Raw genomic sequence first — 19,833 nt, 5'->3', positions numbered from 1 at the left:
TACATGGAGACATTTGGCAACATCTGGAGATACTGTGAGCTGCTGCATCCTACCATGTACTGGACAGCCACTACAGCAAGGAATCACTCACCCGAAGTACCAACAGCACCTCCGTGGGGAAATGCTGGGTAGACAAATTTGTCATAAAAGAGAACCTCCCAGTCTACCTCTAAACTAAAAATCTCCTAGTCTTGGAACCACCAAGAGGAACTTGGGACCATAAGCCATCTCTCTTCCATCCCCCGGGCTTTCTGCCAGACCTCACAGTTGAAGGTGCTACTCCTAATTAGCCCAGTGCCAACTCTCTGCCCTGCACTTCCTTCTCATAATAAGCATTTAATTATTATTGACATTGGTACTTGCAGTATTTATACTGCTTGTTTTCCTTCATAGACAACACCCGAGGTGAGACTGGTCTTCTGTTTCATCATTGCCACGTCCTCTGTTACCTGTATCCCCTGGGCACTGGGGAATTGCTTGCTGACTCAGTGGCCAAGTTTGACAGGGGTTAATTCCCAAACAAGGCTGGAATTTTAAGGAGAAGATAAGATGGAAACAAAACAATGGTAACAGAACCTGGTCTGGAAAGCATGGCTTAGGATTTTTAGCCATAAATGCTTAATGCTCATTTTATTAACCCTTTAAGGGATGCCCAACTAACATTTACTATTTAGGTTTTTAATGCAAACAGGAGTCATTATTATCTTTTTTGCACTGAAAGCTTTTAGACTGGTCTCCTGATATCAGCTGTGATATGATAATTTCATTATACATGAATATGGGCAATTTCTCAGTTGGCAAATACTAATGTTACTATAGACATCAATTCACAGGGTATTCAGTAAAACATTATCATGTGCTCCTTGAAACAAAGAATACCTGCAGTAAATGACACGAAATGGAGCAAACTTTCTGTAACATAATTTCAACATATTTAGTGATATTAATTTTAAGTGAAAATTATTTTTAACATTCCTCCAACTCAATCTGCTCACGTTGGCACAGAAGACAAAACTGATGTGTACATGAAATATGTTGATACTCTGATAAGAAATAAAGTAAGCAAGAACTGGACATCTTAATTCATTATAACCGCTCATAAGATAACAGTTTACTTGAGAGAGAGCAAAGGAATTTCTTAGCATCTCTCTTTGGGGGAAAAATCATCCACTTGGTTGGTTTAAAATTACTAGATTACGTACAGAATGCATTACAAAAATTAAATTGATTTTGGATGTCCATTTTCTTCAATTAATAAAAATTTTCAGAAAACAGTAGCTGATCTCTAAACTATATACTCATTCCTCAGTTAACCTAGTTTTCTTATAGAGATGATCATACATAGACAAGCACACTGTAAAAAGTGCAGTGATAAGCACCACATTTTAAAACCAATGTAGTCTGTTAAGAAACATTTGACTCCAGCTGGGTACAGTGGCTCACGTCTGAAATTCCAACACTTTGGGAAGCTGAGGCAGGCAGATCACTTAAGGTCAGGAGTTTGAGACCAGCCTGGCCACTATGGCGAAACCCCATCTCTACTAAAAATACAAAAAAAAAAAAAAATTAGCTGGGCACAGTGGTGCGTGCCTGTAATCCCAACTACTCAGGAGGCTGAAGTGGGAGAATTGCTTGAACCCAGAAGGTGGAGGTTGCAGTAAGCTGAGATTGCACCAATGCACTCCAGCCTGGAAGACAGGCTGAGACTCCATCTTAAAGAAAGAAAAAACAGAGAAAAACATTTGACTCCATGCATGGTCCTGAGGACAAACTCATAGATCTATGTGTATGCCCCTCTAGAAGGTAGGCATATATGTTCTTTCTCTACTCTTTAGGATCCATATTTAAGGTGAACATTATAGATATTGAACCTGTATATTTAAAACGGAAAAAAGTGAAGAAACTGTTAATTCCCTCTGAAATTTATCCTTTAGAAAAGCAGTAAATTGAAAGCTTAAAACTATGCCAATCTTACAGGGAATGCAATGGATGGCAAAGACATCTCCTGTACAGACATTGTATCTAACACAGGAGCAGTGGGTCCAATATTTACACACATTAAGTTAATTGATTTAATTTCTCTTTTGTGTAAACTATAGCACAAAATGTACCACTTCATGTGCTCATTTCCTTTTAGGATTCGTTCCTCTAAACTCCAATATTCTTTATACCAAGCTTGTGTTTTCAAATTACCACTCTAATCCACAAAGACAAACTATTTGGCAATTACTTTCTTCTCCTATAGACAGCCTTGTTTCAGGGAAAATGAGCAATGAAAACATATTAGATAAATTGTTATAGGTGGTTTTACAGATATTTTCTTTAATGTAACACTACAGATAAAAAAATGTACAAACTTTGATTAGTCCCACATAAGAGAATTTAAAACTCTGCCTCCCAGAGCAAAGACTTGGCTCTTTTACGTATTCAATTAACTTTTACCAGGCTGCTCTTTAGGTATTTCAAGAGTGGAAAGAAACAGAAACCTTTGGACTTCCTTTGTAGCAGTGCAACTAAAGTAAATATTCCCTGTAGTCAACATGTATCTCAATATTTTAGCCACAGAGAAGCAAGAACAATAAGTATATTAAAAATGTAACTCACCAGTTCTCACAAGGCTTTCAGAGAGGGTTCCTTACTGGGAGACTCAGACACTTTGTATGTCTCCTTCAAGGATCTCAAACAGCTTTTCACACCATCACATTGGACAAGCATCCCAGCCGAACGCTCACCATCTGTGAATAATCATTTGACGGCCTGGGCAGTTATATTGAGCATCATTAGCAATAAAGTCATCACTGAGTAATCCGCAAATCTATCATAAAAAGTTGTTTAACTGCATGTATTTCTCCACCTGGCCTTCCTCTCCCCCAGTGCCCCACACATTTTCAACATCACTCAGAGGGAAGCTGGACTTCCTTCACCAACTCATCACTTTGGAGGAGCTTTGGGTGCCAGCCCTGAATACTTAACTGCAATTCGTATTCACCTATTGACTCTCTGACCTGGAAAACAGTCAAGGGTTCACTGAGAGCACTTCCTGTATGCACTGAATTTTGCATTGAATGGTGCACAGCAAGGAAAGGGAGCATGTGTTGAGGAAGAAGAGGGAGGTTATACAATGGCGAGATGGGCCAGACAGGGAGTGATGATTATTTTTTTCAATGAACAACAACATAGGACATGGGTTTAGGATGAGAAGAGCAAGGGTTTTGTTTTGAATGATCTGTCGAGAGCCTGATGTAGCTAAACCTTGCCAGCCTGTTTGTTAAGTGAGTTACACATACAACACAGTGCCAAGAGCCCCAAGGAATTCATTCTCTGTGTCAACACCACAGGGTTGGGCAATGATCAGGGCTACCACTCAGCAGGGAGGTGTCCCATCAATGCTGATGAAACAACAGGCAGTCTTCTGACCACACATTTTGGGGGAAAATCATACCCCAGGAAAAATAATGTCTTGTGTTTCTCTTTTGGTTGTTTCCACGTGTTGTTTGTTTTTACAGCATTTGGGGAAAAGGAAAGGAAAAAAGAAAAAAAAAAAGCCCAATCTGAGTCTTTGCTTTCATTATTCTGCTTCTGTAAATAAAACATTGCTTATTTCTAATTATTTTGTATGCCTCCTGCTCTCAGTAGGCACTCAAATAACACATAAAGTAGCAGTGTTAGCCCATTTTCTATTCTTAATAATAACAAGGATTTGAGCATGTTGAAATCTGAAAAGTATTTTAACATGAATAAATATGACTCTGATTTTACCAAAAGGCAATGTTTTGTCTCTCAGGGTCTCCATAAAACTTACTAATTGCTGAAATGTCTTATACCCACTAGTGGTCAGAATTCTAGCACATCACAGGACGTTTCTGGTCACTGAATGCTTTCAAGCTCAAAATTAAATGTCAAGTGAAATACTAAATCTCTGCAGCTTTAATTCCAGGGTAAGACTTCCTTTCCTTTCCATCCTACCCCCAGCTAAGGCATGCTTTTCATGGTTCTGAAACAGAGGGCACATACAGAGAAGCTTCAGGCTTTCTCAGTTGTCCTCCTCCCTCATTTCCCCTGCTGTGATTACCGATCCCTCCACCTGGAGAACAGCAGAAAAAGATAGCAAAAAGGAGCAGGAGGTTCTTCTCTCACTGGTGCTGTCATGAGAAGATTTCAGGCAAACCTGGAGGGCATTTTCTTAAGTTCCTGGAAGCCAGCCAAGCTGAATCTCCCCGATCTGCAACTCCTGAGATGTGGGTGATGTTGTCTCTCCCTCCAATTGGTTTTCCAGTGGTGCCTCTCTGCTGGAGTCTCCTCCTCACCCCAGCAGATTTTGTGGGCAAAAGTCCAAAGTTTTCCTCCTGTTAATCCCTAGCTGGTCATTAAGGTTATCTAGTCATGCATATTTGTTTGAGGGACTCTGGAAGTGCAACCTAAATCAACTCCCCCTAGCCCTCAAGCTCACAAGTCTCTAGAGCAGATCAGGCGGGGTCAGGTGCCAACCCCTTAGGTCCTCCAAGAGATGCACAATCAAATACTAACCTCTTTGAGGAGTGTTGCTGAAGCCTCCACACTGGACTGAGGCCAAGAGAGAGGCACGCCATGTCATTTGTTTTTATTTCATTTAGGAAACAAGAAAAAAAAAGCCTAACTCCACTGGGGAAGAGGCAGGGTTATAAAACAGAAACCTCTTCAGATGCCCCTACTTCTCTTCTTGCTGTGAGGCCAGAGATCCACAGCATTCGTGGTTATCTACATGGAAAATTCCTATAGGATGCCATTTTTTTGCATCTCATTTCACGATGCTGTCAAATGAGTATCCTGTTACAATAAATATTTCCCAGAATAATTTATCTTACTATATAGATGGAGGACTTTGGAGTCAGACAGACATGGCATTCCGATCCCAGCACCCACTAACTGTATGACCTCAAAAAAGTGCTCAAATCACTTGGGTCACTAGCTTTCTCACTAGTAAGGCAGGTAGAAGTATACATCTCAAGCCCCTCTAATCAATAACCCTTTATTGATTAGATATAATGTCCCAGGGCATGGTGCCTGGCAAAAAGAAATAGATGATCCTTTTTGGCAATTTTGAGAAGACAGAAGTGAAAATATTTTACTTTACAGAGCTATGAAAACCACTGTGCTTTAAGATCATGAAAAGCACAGACTTTGGTATATGAATCCCAGTAGATGCTTAATGAAATTGTTCATGGTTGATCCTGTCTGATGTTTGACATTCCTATAACTGTGCCAACCATCAAACGCATTGCACAGGAACCCTCAAGCTAACACTGGGCACGTCTTCATACTTGGGCCACTACACAGAAAGAACCCAGTAGAGAGACTGTTGGTGGGAAATCCTGGAGTCCCACAGAAGAAGGGCACATGCAATCAGAGATTAGCAAGCGAACACTCACTCTCAAAGACTCAACATACAGCAATTGCATGAGCAAAGATGGAGGCTTGATAATTAGGGCCCTGAATCAAGGAACAAGCATCTCAATGCAAATCGGGCAAGTGGGATGAGAGCAACACGGTACTCACAGAAGGGTTCTCCTCTTAGACATGCAGAAGGAAGAGACCTGGAGCCCCAGAATCCAGTTGATAGTCTTCCTATTGTGTCATCCACAGCCGCACAAGATAAACAGCAGTGAGCTCTTATACATTCAGGATGGGCTCAACTATTCTCCTCCAAGCCATTTTCCAGCTTCATAAAGTCTAGAAATGTTAAAATACTCTCTCAAATCTCTGGTTTGGAGACCCTCCTCTATTAAAATAAAGGTTATGGCACAGGAAAGGGCAAAAACACATGGAAAACCCCAGAATTCCTCCTATGTGTGTTACATGGAACATGGTTGGAAGTAGATCAAAGGAGGAGCACAAAAAATTATGAATAGTTTCTGGGTAGGTATTTTTTGCATCTTTGTGGTTTTTAATTATCATTCACTTCCCATTCTTCAGGAGCAGATTTAATCACAGCCTTCTCCTTGCTATACTGCATTTCCATGTTTCAAGTTACAGCTTTATTATTAAACCAAAACCCAAGTACTAGTAAATTGCCTTTCTTTAACTGGCATCCTAGTTTACTCCAGAAGGAAGGAGTCATGGAAATTGATCGCCTCTAAGATTCTTCCAGAGTGGTTTAAATGGCCCTAGGAAATTGACTTGAAATAGATGCTTTCCAAATGTTATTGTTTATACATTAATACAACAGCAGCCAATAAACATATTCAATTGAAATGTGCCCACAAAAGAACAAAATACATTTGTTGTATGTGTTTGACTCATCTATTTCACTTAGCCTATTAAACAACTCTCAAACCTGTGCAATTATATATAAATATATATATGCACATGTTATATATAAAGACCTTTCATCTGAAGTTTGTTAAAACCACACATACATCCAAAGAAAAGCAAGAGCCAGCTAAAACTAAAAACTCACACATGCATGTATCTATATGTAATAAATTAAGTGCATTTAAATCATATATACAATAAGTCCTCACTTAACAACTGTTATCGATAGATTCTCAGAATATTTTTTTTGAGATAGGGTCTCCACTATGACATCCAGGCTGGAGTGCAGTGGCACAATCAAAGTTCACTGCAGCCTCAACCTCCCAGGCTTAAGCAATCCTTCCACCTCAGTCCTTCAAGTAGCTGGGACAACAGGTGCATGCCATCACACCCAGCTAATTTTTGTATTTTTCTGTAGAGATTGGGTTTCACCATGTTGCCCAGGCTGGTTTTGAACTCCTGAGCTCAAGCAATCCACCTGCAATGGTCTCCCAAAGTGCTGAGATTACAGGCATGAACCTCCTTACTTGGCCAATTCTCGGAAATTGCAAATTTAAGAACGATATACAGCAGGTTGTTTCACTCAACATTGTTTTGTTATAAAGTTGATGAAAAAAACTGGTTTTGTTATATGTGATTTGCTTAAAGTCACAGTTTCCAAAAACCTCCCAAGAACGTTAAGTGAGAACCTACTGTAATTATCTTTCTTCGAAACTTTCTTAAAGTCAAACACTTGCAATATATTAAATATAATATTTAACATACAAATGTATGAATATACACAAACTAAACATATTTAAGTTATATATAAAGGCATTTCCTCTTAAGTTTATAAAAATCACACCAATATATTTATATAGATTACATAATGTATATATGTTATACATATATATACACATACCCTGTTCCCTTTAAGATTCTTGAAAATCTTAACTATTTGAGGTACCTAAGATTCTCATTCTCCGAATTTTACTCTGTAAATTTACTCTGCCTTTCCAATGTGCTCGGTGTCACACTGACTTGGAAAAATCCCACAGCCTTACTGAATGACAGGTTCAAGAAAGTTGGTGGTGAGGCAGAATGTAAGTCAGAATGGACTCTATGCTTAACAGCAGTCTGGTATTTCTAAAGTGTGTTTGAGGGAGATATTACTTTATTTTTAAAGAGCATATGTGATGGTCCCTCTTGAGTAAGTTTGAACAAAACAAAACAAAACAAAAAGTGGAAAGACCATCGTTGACCACAGAAATGGGAGAGTTTCAAGGCTGTGGACTGAGGAGGCAAAAACCCATTCAGCACACTTCCAGGCTTATGTGATCATTGATCATGGGGAAGCTGAAGGAAGAGGCTGTGTAACCAGCTTTCTGTTCCCTCCAGATGTTAGCATGCACTGAGCAGCACAGGAGTTGGGTGCAAGTAAAATAAAGGCAAAAACTTTTGATTCTAGAAATGACTGGTTCGACCATGTTATCGCTGACATGCCACACTGACATCAGAACTGCAGAAAACAAATGTTTAAAGTTTCTTGTTTATTTTTTGAAGCTTCCTTTTTCCTTATTGTTTTCTTGTTGGTGGTTTCTAGAATACTTTGTTCCCCTTTATTTGCACATTCATTCTTGTGTTTGATTTTGATATTATCTGTTCATGTTGTGGTCCTGATTACTTACAACATAAGAAATTTTGAAAACACATAGAAAACATATTAATAGATAGTTTTTGCCTTTTTTATTTTTTACTGTGTTTTAGGTTTTGGGGTACATGTGTAGAACATGTAAGATAGTTGCATAGGTACACACATGGCAGTGTGTTTTGCTGCCTTCCGCCCCTTCACCCACATTTGGCATGGGGAGAAATGCCAAATGTAGTTTTTGCCTTTTAGCTCTTTTTGAGGAAGGAAGACCAATAGAGGTTGAACTCTTCACCCTGATCCTTTTCAGGTATGTGACTTGTGGCAAGGTATCTGACTTTCCTCAAGCTCCATTTCTTTATTTTTATAAGAAGAATTCCATTGTTTACTTTGCAAAGTTGTGGAGTCAATGAAATAAGAGATAATTTATAAAGTTGTAGGTCCTAATTATTTGAGGGCTGGTGGCTATTACGATAGTTATGAAACAATGAGCCAATTTTAACCATGAACAAGTAATCACTCTTTCATCTCAGACTGTTAGCATGTGGCATTTATAAACACTTTGGAGAAGTGACCAGAGCACTAAGCAACTTGCCTAAGATATGACAGGAACTAAGAGGCTTGCAGGTGAGCACGTGGTTTATTCAGAAGCAGCAACATCGCAAGGCACTCATTAGAGATAGCACTCGGCACTTGGTGTGGTGAGCTCCAGCTGTGATTCCACCCAAGTAGAAAAGCTTCAGTGGGCAGGGCCAGTGGGCAGCCTTCCTTGTGAATGTGGTGCAAGACACAGCAAAGGCACAAGATGCTGACATTCCTAGTTGTATTCATTGTGGGCACATGGACCCCTCACAGGTCCTGGAGGGAAGGGGCTACGCCAGAGGAAACATCAGGAGAGAATCAGAAAAGGAAGAGAATGAGGGAGGGCAGGAAGAGGGAGGGAGTTTAGGAGGACAGGAAGGAAGACAGGAAAGGAGAGAAGGAGAAAAGGAAGAAAGGAAAGCAAGAGGGAGGGAGTTGATGAGGAGGTCAGGAAGGAAGACAGGAAAAGAGATAAGGAGGAAATGAAGGGAAGGAAGGAGAGAGGGAGGGAGTCAAGGAGGAGGACAGGAAGGAAGACAGGGAAAGAGAGACGGAGGAAAGGAAGGGAGGGAAAAAGAAAAGGAGAGTGGGGCAAGCAAGGAAGGAATTTTTTGGAGTCAGGAGCCCTAAATCCTAGAACAATACGATGATAAAGGGTGGGATGTCATGAAGCCTGAGCCCCTCTCTCAGATGTCCAGTCATGTCCAGTCAGTGAAAATCCTGGCAGGAGAGAGGAAATTCGAATGCATGGTAGAGTCTGACCACATGCCTCACTTCCCCACATTTCTCGAGCACACACCCTCCCTTCATATGTGCTATTTTAGAATAGTGTATGTCTACTTAGGCAGTAACATTATGGATATTACAAAACATGATTTTTAATCATTAGTGAAGGCTATAAAGCTGACGCTGGAATTTCTCTTTTCTTGTTATTAACTGGAAGCTACATTTTATTATTTTCAAAGGCATGTCTTTAATCCCTCTGTCCATTTTTTGAGAATTGGTTTAAAAAGTAAATAATATAAGCTCTAAATACACTTTACCTTAATATGTACATTGCATTATGCAGAAATCAAATAAAATGATTGAGAGCAATGATGTCTCCCTTCCTCCCCACAAGGATACCTAGAGAAAAGGCCAAGACACGAGAACATTCGCCAGCATTCACACAAATATTAAATGTTAGCGTTGGGTGCAGTGCCTCTTGCCTATACTTCCAGCACTTTGGAAGGCCAGGGCAGGTGGATCACTTGAGGTCAGGAGTTTGACACTAGTCTGGCCCACATGGTAAGACCCCGTCTCCACTAAAAAATACAAAAATTAGCCAGGCGTGGTGGTGGGTGCCTGCAGTCCCAGCTACTCGGGAGGCTGAGGTATGAGGATCCCCTGAACCCAGGAGGAGAGTGTTGCAATGAGCTGACATCACGTCACTGCACTCCAGCCTGGGTGCACAGTGAGACCCTGTCTCAAAAGATAAAAATAAAAATAAAATAAAATAAAATAAAATAAAATAAAATAAATGTTAGTAAAGCTTAACACATTTGCTACTTTACATTTAAATAATAATCCTAAGCCCCCTCCCCACAATGAAGTAGCTGGTATACCCCAGGAGGGGGTAAATGATCTAGTCCATTACATGCCCTCATTGAAAGGCAGATGCTATCAGTCTGGGGGTGGCAGCTGGGATTTTGCATTTCTAGCGAGCTCCCAGGGGATGCTGACACTGCCAGTTCATACCATGTCTGTTTTCCACCACTGCAGATAATCAAACTGGACCTCTTGCTCAGAGGGTTTGTACTCTGATGGTGAAGGGGTTCAAAAACAATGACCCTTTTCACACAAAAGTACCAGATACATCCTAGAATACAAAGCCAGGAGTGGCGAATTCAGCCATCTATGTCAGGCTCCCTTCCAGAGCTCACTGGGCTTGGAGTAAACCAGCAGTGGGAAGAGGTAAGAATACTCAGTGTTTCTGAAACAAGAGACTTGCTAAGTCAGCATTGCTAAGCCAGCTATACTGGGGAAGCAGGCAGGTAAGCCTGCAATGAGGAGCCCAAACTGAGGCCCCATCAGATGGAAGTCAGAGCTTTCTCAGCATCATCAAGACAAGAGACTGTGGACAGCCACTGAGAAAGATGGTCCCTAGTCCAACCTGTTACCCTCCATCTATGCTGGGCAAGATTGGTACTCCAGAAAAGTAAAGAGAAGAACGGGGCAAAGCGGGCTCACAGAAAACAGATATAGCAGGGTGGAAACCAAATACAACAGATAACAAAAGCACAGAGACACAGGAACCAGGACAACAAACTAAGTAAGTTGAGATAAGCTACTACTCCATACAGGATGGTATATATATATATATACCACACACACACAATAAATGGCATGTTTAAGTTTATATGTTGTGTGAAAGATCATCTGTTTATTTGTTCCATCAGTTGTTAGCGTGCTTTTGATGGGATCATTTCTATTCTATCTTAGAATTGTCAGGAAAAGTAAGGTATTGTCCTATGGGGAAAACACAACTGTACAAAAGTAAACTGTAATTCATGGAAGGAAATGCATTCTCATCAGCATAGAAGCTGTCCATCTTTGGATTTTGGAAAATTAAGTAAAGCTAAAAGCTAATTTGTTATATGTGTGCAAATCACATCGATAGAACAAAATTTCATTCTTTTCCAATTTAACTTGTGACAGAGAAGCATTCACACATTCAGTTTTTTTCTTTTTCTTTTTCTTTTCTTTTTTTTTTTTTTTTTTTTTTGAGACAGAGTTTCACTCTTGCTACCCAGGCTGGAGTGCAATGGCGCAATCTCGGCTCACCGCAACCTCCCCTCCTGGGTTTAGGCAATTCTCCTGCCTCAGCGTCCCGAGTAGCTGGGATTACAGGCACGCGCCACCGTGCCCAGCTAATTTTTTGTATTTTTAGTAGAGACGGGGTTTCACCATGTTGACTAGAATGGCCTTGATCTCTTGACCTCGTGATCCACCCTCCTCGGCCTCCCAAAGTGCTGGGATTACAGGCTTGAGCCACTGCACCTGGCCTTTTTCTTTTTTTTTTAAGCAAATAGGAGTCTTCCATCTTATGCACTGAAGTGATGTCACTGAAAAGTGTAGAAAATAAGACTTACTAAAAAAATGATGTGAACCATGTTTTCACATCTGTGGAGAGCTGAAGTACATAAGGTTTCCCAATCTGTCTCTTCCACAATTGCTGTGAGGCCTTGCCATTTTATCAACATGGCACTGGGGCCTTTTTTCTTTTGAAAAATACTCGTTTAACTTAATGACTAAACAGAAATGTGAGGTGGTTATGATACCAAAAAAACAACAGTAACACTGACATGTGTGCATCCATTTGTTTCCAGAGAAAGGAAAGAATCTGGGAGGGAGAATTCTAAAGACTCCATGTGGGAAATACTGTCATACTGACTGTAGGTACCCCTGCAATGTGTGTGGAATGCATCTATTATGGAATTGTGTTCCCCGAAAAGATATGTTGGAGTCCTCATCCCCACTGCCTTAGACTGTGACCTTATTTGGAAACAGGATCTTGTCAGTGGAGATCAAATTAAAATGTAGTCATTAGTGTGGTCCCTAGTCCAATAAGACTGGTGTTCTTACAGCAGGAAGAAAGTCGAACAGAGAGACACACACAGAGGAAATACGATAGGACAAGACACGCGGAAAGGAAAGCCAGGTTCAAGCTGAGGAGAGAGGCCTGGAATAGGTCCTTTCCTCACAGCCCTCAGTAAATTAAGCCTGCTGACATCTTGATCTAGGACTACTGGCCTACAGATCTGTGAGACAATACACGTCTGCTGTTTAGCTCACTTAGTCTGTGATGCATTATTATGGCAGCTGTAGCAAACTAATACAGAAATCACAAATGACTACATTTGAGTAGAAAGTCCCTTCCTAATTTGCTCATGAATTGCCTTCTCTGAAATCCAGTATCCTCAAAGGGAAATCACGATTGGATTAAATGAGGGAAGCTCTCCTATAGTACTAGCTCTAAGAATACATAATTTTATTGACTATGTACTGTGCACTAGTACTAAGGGCTTGCTTAACCTGCCTCACCTTCTTTATCACCTCCATTTTACCTAGGAGGAAACAGACACAGAGGCACTTTGTCTATCACAGATGATGAGTGTTCTTACTGAATCCAGGCATGCACCTGCCCACCATGTACTCACTAAACTAGAAATATACCCTCATGTTTTACACCTGGTTTTGTGTGTGTTTTCTCTTTTTGTGGTGAACAGGATTACATTATATTGCTCAGGCAGGTCTTAAACTCCTGGGCTCAAACTATCCCCCCAAACTCCACCTCTGCCTCCCTAAATACTGGGATTACAGATGTAAGCCACTGCACCCAGCACACCCTCACGTTTTTAGTCTTAACTCTATTATTTCAGCTTCTCAAAAGGTCCAATTCTTGTCCTTAAACGTGAATATACCACATAAGAAAACATGAAATGGACAAAAAAGTATTTTTCTGACTATGGCAAAAGGTGGTGCTGGGGGGGAAGAAAGCTGTTTAGATGGCATTTGAAAAGTTAAAAAAGGAAGAAACTCAGAACAGCCCAAAAGACAGATGACACCTAAGAAGGCTTAATGAGCAAGACATGTTGACTATTAATATTATTTCAGCATTCTCCTTGCACAGTTTGGCTTTGCTCTGAGACAATGCACCAGCCTGGGATACTCAGGGATGCAGGTACGGAGGTCGTGCATCCTCTCCGCGCACACTGCGCATGCACGACTGCCAGTTCAAGTCGCGGTCCAAAACCGCAGGGAAGTGGGGGCAGGCGAAACCGAGAAACCCACCCATGGTCCAGGGGCTGGCGTTCCAGGATCGAGCGAACCCACCCAGGGTCCTCCGTGACCAAGGCCATTTGCCTGCAACCTGATGGCTGGCAGTAATGCCACCCTGAAAATCTTCAACCCCCTCTCCCCACTCGACAGCCCCCTTGCACGGTCCCTCCTTCCTCATACACACCCCTGATCCAAACTCAAGCAGTGAATTTGCCCCCAGACGAGGGCCTCGGCTCTGCGCGGCCGTTGGCTGAGTAGCTTGGCCTGATTCCGGGTGTGACGTGAGGAGGAATTGATGCGGGTTAACGTATCTCGCCCGCCCGCCCGCACCGCATTCCCAGTCTGCAGCTGCTGCGGCGGCGAAAGCCCGAGATGCGCGTGCGCGGAGCGGCACTAGGCAGCCCGGGACGCGCAGGTTTGGAGGCGGGCTAGGGGCCGTGGGAAGCGCTTGCGCAGATTGGCCCCGGACGCGCGAGGAAGCCCTGATTGCGCGTGCGCGGGGCGGGCGACTGCGCGCGCACTTTTCCCTCGCTCCCCCCACCCAGACCCAGAAGGCGGTACCATGGCGGCTCCCCCGCCCGCACCCCCGCCACAGCCCGTCACCCACCTCATCTTTGACATGGACGGACTTCTTTTGGGTGGGTAGTGTGCAGCCGCCGCCTCCCGCGGGGGCGGTTCTGGGTGGGCGTGGGAACGGTCGGCGCGGGATCACGGCCGGGGGGCCGCGGCTGGGATGTGCTTGAGCAGGGACCCTGGGGCTCCCGCGCTCTGTGTCCCGCACCGAACTCGAAGTCGGGCGGCGGCCAGCAGCGCCTGCGGGCCCATGTCCGGACTGGAGGGCGCGCGTGGCTGCGGCGTCTACGCCACCTCAGCACCCGCTTCCGGTCGGCGGGCCGCGCGTGGGGCCAGAGCACGTGGGCGCGGTCCCTAGGGACCACCGAGCGGGCGCGCGGCCCAGCGTCCTGTCCTCTCTGCAGAGCTGGGCGCGGCGGAACCTCCGCTCCCTTTTCGGTTACCCACAATTGCGACCTTGAGCAAAGCCCAGCCTCAGTTTCCCCATCTGCAAACTAGCCTGGAGGATGCTTGCCTGCTTACCCCAAGGTTGCTGCTCTGGGCGCACCTTGGTGGTAGCATCCTACGTGGTAGCAGTTCTCCACCTGGTGGTTTGGCCGCCCTGAGGGCATCTGTCAATGGCAATGTCAGGAGACATTTTGGCTGTCACAGCTGGCTTGGAGGGATGGGGGTCACTGGCATCTAGTGGGGTCCAGACCAGGGATACTGCTAAACTTCCCGCATTGCACAGGACTGCCCTATGCAACCATAAGGAATTATCCCGCGTCGTCAACAATGTAGAGGCACAGAAGGTCTGTCAAGTGGCCTGGCTGTCTAGGGTGACCAGCACCAGGGACATCACCTGGGAGCCACTTGTAAAATGCAGATTCTGCATTTTAACACAAGTGCCTGAACCTTTGAGAACTCCTGCTTTATCAATAGGAGGCATTTAGAAACCGTTGGTAGTCATAGCACATGTGAACTTTACTACCCAAGAGGAATTCAAGTAGAATTCAGAGAACAAAACCCTGTTTTTTGTTGTTGTTGTCTTTGAGACAGAGTTTCACTCTTGTTGCCCAGGGTGGAGTGTGATGGCGCGATCTCGGCTCACCGCAGCCTCTGCCTCCTGGGTTCAAGCGATTCTCCTGCCTCAGCCTCCAGAGTACCTGGGATTACAGGCATGCGGCACCACGGCCAGCTAAGTTTGTATTTTTAGTAGAGATAGGGTGTCTCCATGTTGGTCAGGCTGGTCTCAAACCCCCGACCTCAGGTGATCTGCCCGCCTTGGCCTCCCAAAGTGCTGGATTTACAGCGGTGAGCCACCGCGCCCAGCCTAAAACCCCATTTTTAACTTGAGATAGAAGTATACCAAACTCTACCCAAAGCCTCAACAGAATTAACACCGTGAAACATAATCACCAGGACGCTTCATAGATCTGTAAATGTGTCTGCCTACTGTGTAGACTGCTGACCTGCTTGTTTACGTATATCTTTCCTTCATTTCAAAACCCTGCAAATCTGGAGGAAGTATTTGCATTTCGCTAATTAAAAAAAAAAAAAAAAAAACCTGCAGCTGGGAGAAGTAAATCTACTTGCCCAAGTCACACAGCCAATAAGCCAAACTGAGAAACGATTCTGAATTGATCCTGTTCGAAATATAAATGATGTTGAGCTCAATTTAAGTTGTGAATGTGACGTTGTTCCTGCTCATCATACTGCTGGGTAGTTCACTAGCAGTGTTTTCTTTGAAAAAGGCGCACAATAACTAGTCTCTTCATTTTATGAATACAGAGATATAAACAGATTAATTCCAAAGGAAAAGAAATCCCCATAGAGGTCACTAATTGGAGCCAACGGTGTATGCAGCTACTAAATTTGAAATGATTCAATTTCAGAAAGCTTCTGGGATACATAAGTATAGTTTGTAGACATGAATTTTCCTACTCTGGTGGTCAAGAAGTTAAATTGTCAAATAAATTTCTTACCCTCTAATGAAAAGTCCAGAGAACCTGTTCTAGGAGTCTCATGAATTTTAATGCTAAACAAGATGTCTCATCAAAATTAAATTTATTAAACTTCTAAATGAGCTTGATGCCTAATTCTCATTCTAGATTTGCACACAGCCATGCCCTGAAGCGATGAATGTGACTTAACTGTTGACCTCACATTGTTACCCAGTCCTCTGATCTAGTCAGATAACCAAGAATTGGTGCTATTTGGAAAAATAAACCCTACATCTTTTTATTCCCTTCCCTCATTTTCTGCCCATTTCTTCCTTTCTGGCCCTACCTCTTCTTTGAGGTGTTAAGGCCTTGCAAAACCTTCTTGGAAATATACCTCTGCTTATCCTATTCTTTTACAAAATGTATAAATACAAAACACAGCTTTCCAAAATGTACCAGTTTAATTTAATCTACCAGGTTATGCCTGCTCTCATTCTTTAGCCCCTCACTTCAGTGTATCTGTCGTTTGCATAACAATATGTCATCAATTTAAAATGAGTTATTTGCAGTAGGTCTGTTTTTTGGAAATTTTGAATGCATTTCTCTAGGAAGTTCTGTTTGTCGATGTAGCCCCAATACTTGCATACTTTTGGAAGTAAAATTGAAAATGAAAAATTTCATGGAGAATTGTTAGCGTTACAGGAGAAGCTTGTTTAATCAGAGGAGAATGAGGAAGTAAATAGATTTTAGAGGAAATGTTGACCAGGAAGAAAGCCTGGGCATTTTGCCATGCTTTTGACATGCATGATGCTGTTTTCTTTTTTTTTTTTTTTTTAAGAAAACACTTTGGATTCTGTTTCTCATGACCAAGGTAACAGTCAGTTATTATTTAGGTAATGTTAGTAATTCTAGCTCTAAAATGCCATTCAGAGAAAAAGGGGACTGACATTACTTAAAAACCGGGACAAGATTTTGAAACAAGAAGATGACAAGTATTAAACTGTATCTCAGCAGCTGTACAAGGAAGATGATGCCATTTGTAAATAACTGAAATTAGGAGCACAAAAGATGGTCCCAATTTCTTTAAAAGAGAATACAGTTTGTCGTCCAGAGCAGTTCTGCCTCATAGAATAGAATTGAGCCAGGTGAAATTTTTTGGTAGCAACTTTTAATAAGTAAAAAGATACAGATGGCATTGATTTGGATGATGTATGTTATGTAACCTAATGTCTCAGAAATATTACTATTCAATACATAGTCAATGATTATAAAAATCATTGACGTGTTTGACATTAATTTTAATACTAGGTCCTCAAAATGTGTGTGTATTTTATACATACAACACATCTCAGTTTGAACTGGCCTCATTTCAAGTGCTCTATAGCCTCACTTGGTGAGTGGCTGCTGGCTTGTACAGCGTGGGTCTAGGTCTTTGTGGAGTAACCCATGATGTCTATTGATAATGGCTATGCTGGGAGGGCCAGGCAGAGGGTGGGTGTAAAGAATATTCAGAATTAGGAATTTTGGTGTATGTAAAACGCGGTATGTGTAAAATATGTTTTCTTGGAGTCTAATACAGAATTATTTAAAATCCTTTTTAAAAAATCAAAGGAAAACACTGTAAAATAATAAAGTAGATCTGCAAAGGGTAATAAGAACATTTGCAGTATCGACCATAGTATACCATATGTTTATAAATCCAGCTTGCAGGATTTTAATGAGTGACTTCTACTTTATCTTTTTATAGTAGAATGAAGACCTGTTCTTTGCCTTCTTGCACTCCCATAGCTTCCTCCTTGCTAAATAATAGCACTTGAGACTGTAAGTGCCTGCCTCACTGTCTGGGGCCCAGGAGACACTAAAAGGTCATGGAGGTAGGGTCTCTGTGGTGTTCACCAAGCCCAGTACCGATGGGATTGTTGGCTACCTGAGACAGTTGACAGTCATGTTCACCGTGTGCTCAAAATTCCACAGACACAGCGTGAGTGTGTTTAGCACTATCATTCTTTGTTAACTTCATGTAGACTGTTTCTCTAGACACCGGAACATCCATATAGCTGATGACAAAAATAGATTTTTCTTATGTAATATTAGCACATACCCTAGATGGATTGTCAGAACAATCTATGTATGTCATCATTTGACCCTGTGAAATACGTCTGAGGTTTAAAAGTGCAGTTGGTGAGCTTTTCAGCCTCAGTAGGTTCTTACTACTTGATGTTATCAAGTCATTCCTTCCAAGTGCGGTTTCTAAGAGTTTTGGCATGTTTTTGAGGAAGGTGGAGCAAAGTGAAGGATCATTCCTCGTGTTTCCATAGGTGGTTATTGTTTAACCCCAGAATATGCAGAGATCCTCCTTGGAATGAGATAGTAATCACAACCTCCCCTCCTTCCATCATGTGTAGTGGGTCTTGCTCTGGATGTCAAAGCAACTCTGGTGGTAGGTTCACATTCTTTTCTTTGCCCTGCCTCCCCTAGGGGCTGACAGTGCACCCTTGGGTTCTAATCTTGCTAGGTGAAATGTAGGTTCTCTTCCACATTTGTAAAGGAGATGGCTGAGGCTGGAGGCCAGTGTGAGGGCTTGGGACAGAGGTGAGCCCTTACCTCAGGGGCCATGATTGGCCTTTCACTACAGTGTGATCAGTGAATAATCTGTTGTTTCTAGAAACTGAAAAGGTTTCTGGAATATAGCAAGCACAAGACACGTGTGTTCCTATTAAGGGTTTGAAGAGATTTGGAGTAAAGTGCTACATTTTATGTCAGAAACAGCATCAAATTATAGGCTTAGCTCCCTTTCGTTCTGCTTTCTAATAGACCTGAACCATGCCAACTTTAAGTTCTTGTAGTAAGTGGTTGGTTGCCTACTGCAGCTGTTTCTGTTTCTAGGATAATTGAGAAGGGGGTAAGACTTAAGTTGCGAAATTCTGCAGGTAAATAAGTTTTGTCCACCTGGCAACACAACTTAAATATTCAGCAGATTCTAGGCATGCAGGTATAAAATATTCTTTTCTTTTTTCTAGCTCTCTCTTTCAAATAGAAACAGTATGGTTTTATTTAGAATCTTTAAATAAAGTGGATACGGGCATACCTGAGAAATATTGTGGGTTCAGTTCCAGATCATCACAGTAAAGCAAACATTGCAATGAAGTTAGCCACATGAATTTTTTTGGTTTCCCAGTAAATATAAGGTTAGGTTTACACTATACTGTATTCTATTAAGTGTACAATAGCATTATGTCTAAAAAAGTACATACCTTAAAAATATTTTATTGATTAAAGAAAATAAAAGTGCTAGGGATCATCTCATCCTTCAGTGAGTTGTAATTCTTTTGCTGTTAGAAGATGTTGTCTTGAGAGTAATGGTTGCTGAAGGTTGGTGCTAATTAAACAACAAAATCCTGTGACAATTTTTAAAAATGAAACAGCAATGAAGTTTGCCATGTCAGTTGATTCTTCCTTTTACAAAAAGTTCTCTTTCAGCAAGGTGCGGTGGCTCACACCTATAATCCCACCACTTTGGGAGGCAGAGGCAGGCGGATCATTTGAGGTCGGGAGTTTGAGACCAGTCTGGCCAATATGGTGAAACCCCATCTATACTAAAACTACACACACAAAAGTTAGTCAGGCATGAGTGCGTGCACTTGTAGTCCCAGCTACTCAGGAGGCTGAGGCACAAGAATCACTTGAACCTGGGAGGCTGAGGTTGCAGTGAGCCGAGATTGCACCACTGCACTTCAGCCTGGATGACAGAGTGAGACTCTGTCTCAAAAAAAAAAAAAAAAAAAAAAATTGAAGTCAGTCCTCTCAAACTCTGCTGCTGCTGCTTTATCAACTAAGTTTATGTTAATATAGTGAATCTTTTGTTGTCACTTCAGTGTTCAAACCCGTCTTCACAGGAATAGATTTTTATCTCCAGAAACCTCTTTCTTTTCTCATCCCTAAGAAGCAATGTCTCATCAGTTCAGGTTCTACCCTGAGATTGCAGCAATTCAGTCACGACTTCAGGCTTCACTTCTA

The 19,833-nt window shown here is 42.1% G+C and overlaps 2 protein-coding genes across 5 annotated transcripts in view; one reads left to right on the top strand and one right to left on the bottom strand.

Annotated features, from left to right (window-relative positions):
• Nucleotides 1-13,690, bottom strand: part of STS (steroid sulfatase) — a 247,148-nt gene extending 233,458 nt beyond the window's left edge. For 3 of the 4 annotated variants that reach the window (XM_054251450.2, XM_078362824.1, XM_054251451.2), the window contains exon 1: nucleotides 2,605-2,743. The gene's annotated coding sequence lies outside the window, so the exon portion shown is untranslated. Of the gene's footprint in view, nucleotides 1-2,604; nucleotides 2,744-5,535; nucleotides 5,710-13,505 lie in introns of those variants that run through there. The other variant, XM_035289539.3, reaches the window with a different exon arrangement.
• A 174-nt stretch (nucleotides 13,691-13,864) lies between these two features.
• The window catches only part of PUDP (pseudouridine 5'-phosphatase), a 109,066-nt gene continuing 103,097 nt past the window's right edge, over nucleotides 13,865-19,833 (top strand). Inside the window, exon 1 of the mRNA XM_002762598.7 lies at nucleotides 13,865-13,959. Within this exon, the coding sequence (XP_002762644.2) occupies nucleotides 13,884-13,959 (76 nt within the window). The 5' untranslated portion in view covers nucleotides 13,865-13,883. The remainder of the gene's footprint in view (nucleotides 13,960-19,833) is intronic.

The sequence above is a fragment of the Callithrix jacchus genome, chromosome X (genome assembly GCF_049354715.1).
Source record: "Callithrix jacchus isolate 240 chromosome X, calJac240_pri, whole genome shotgun sequence".
NCBI classification, from domain to species: domain Eukaryota; kingdom Metazoa; phylum Chordata; class Mammalia; order Primates; family Cebidae; genus Callithrix; species Callithrix jacchus.
Note: the sequence above shows the minus strand (reverse complement) of the source record. Positions and strands in the feature narration are given on the sequence as shown.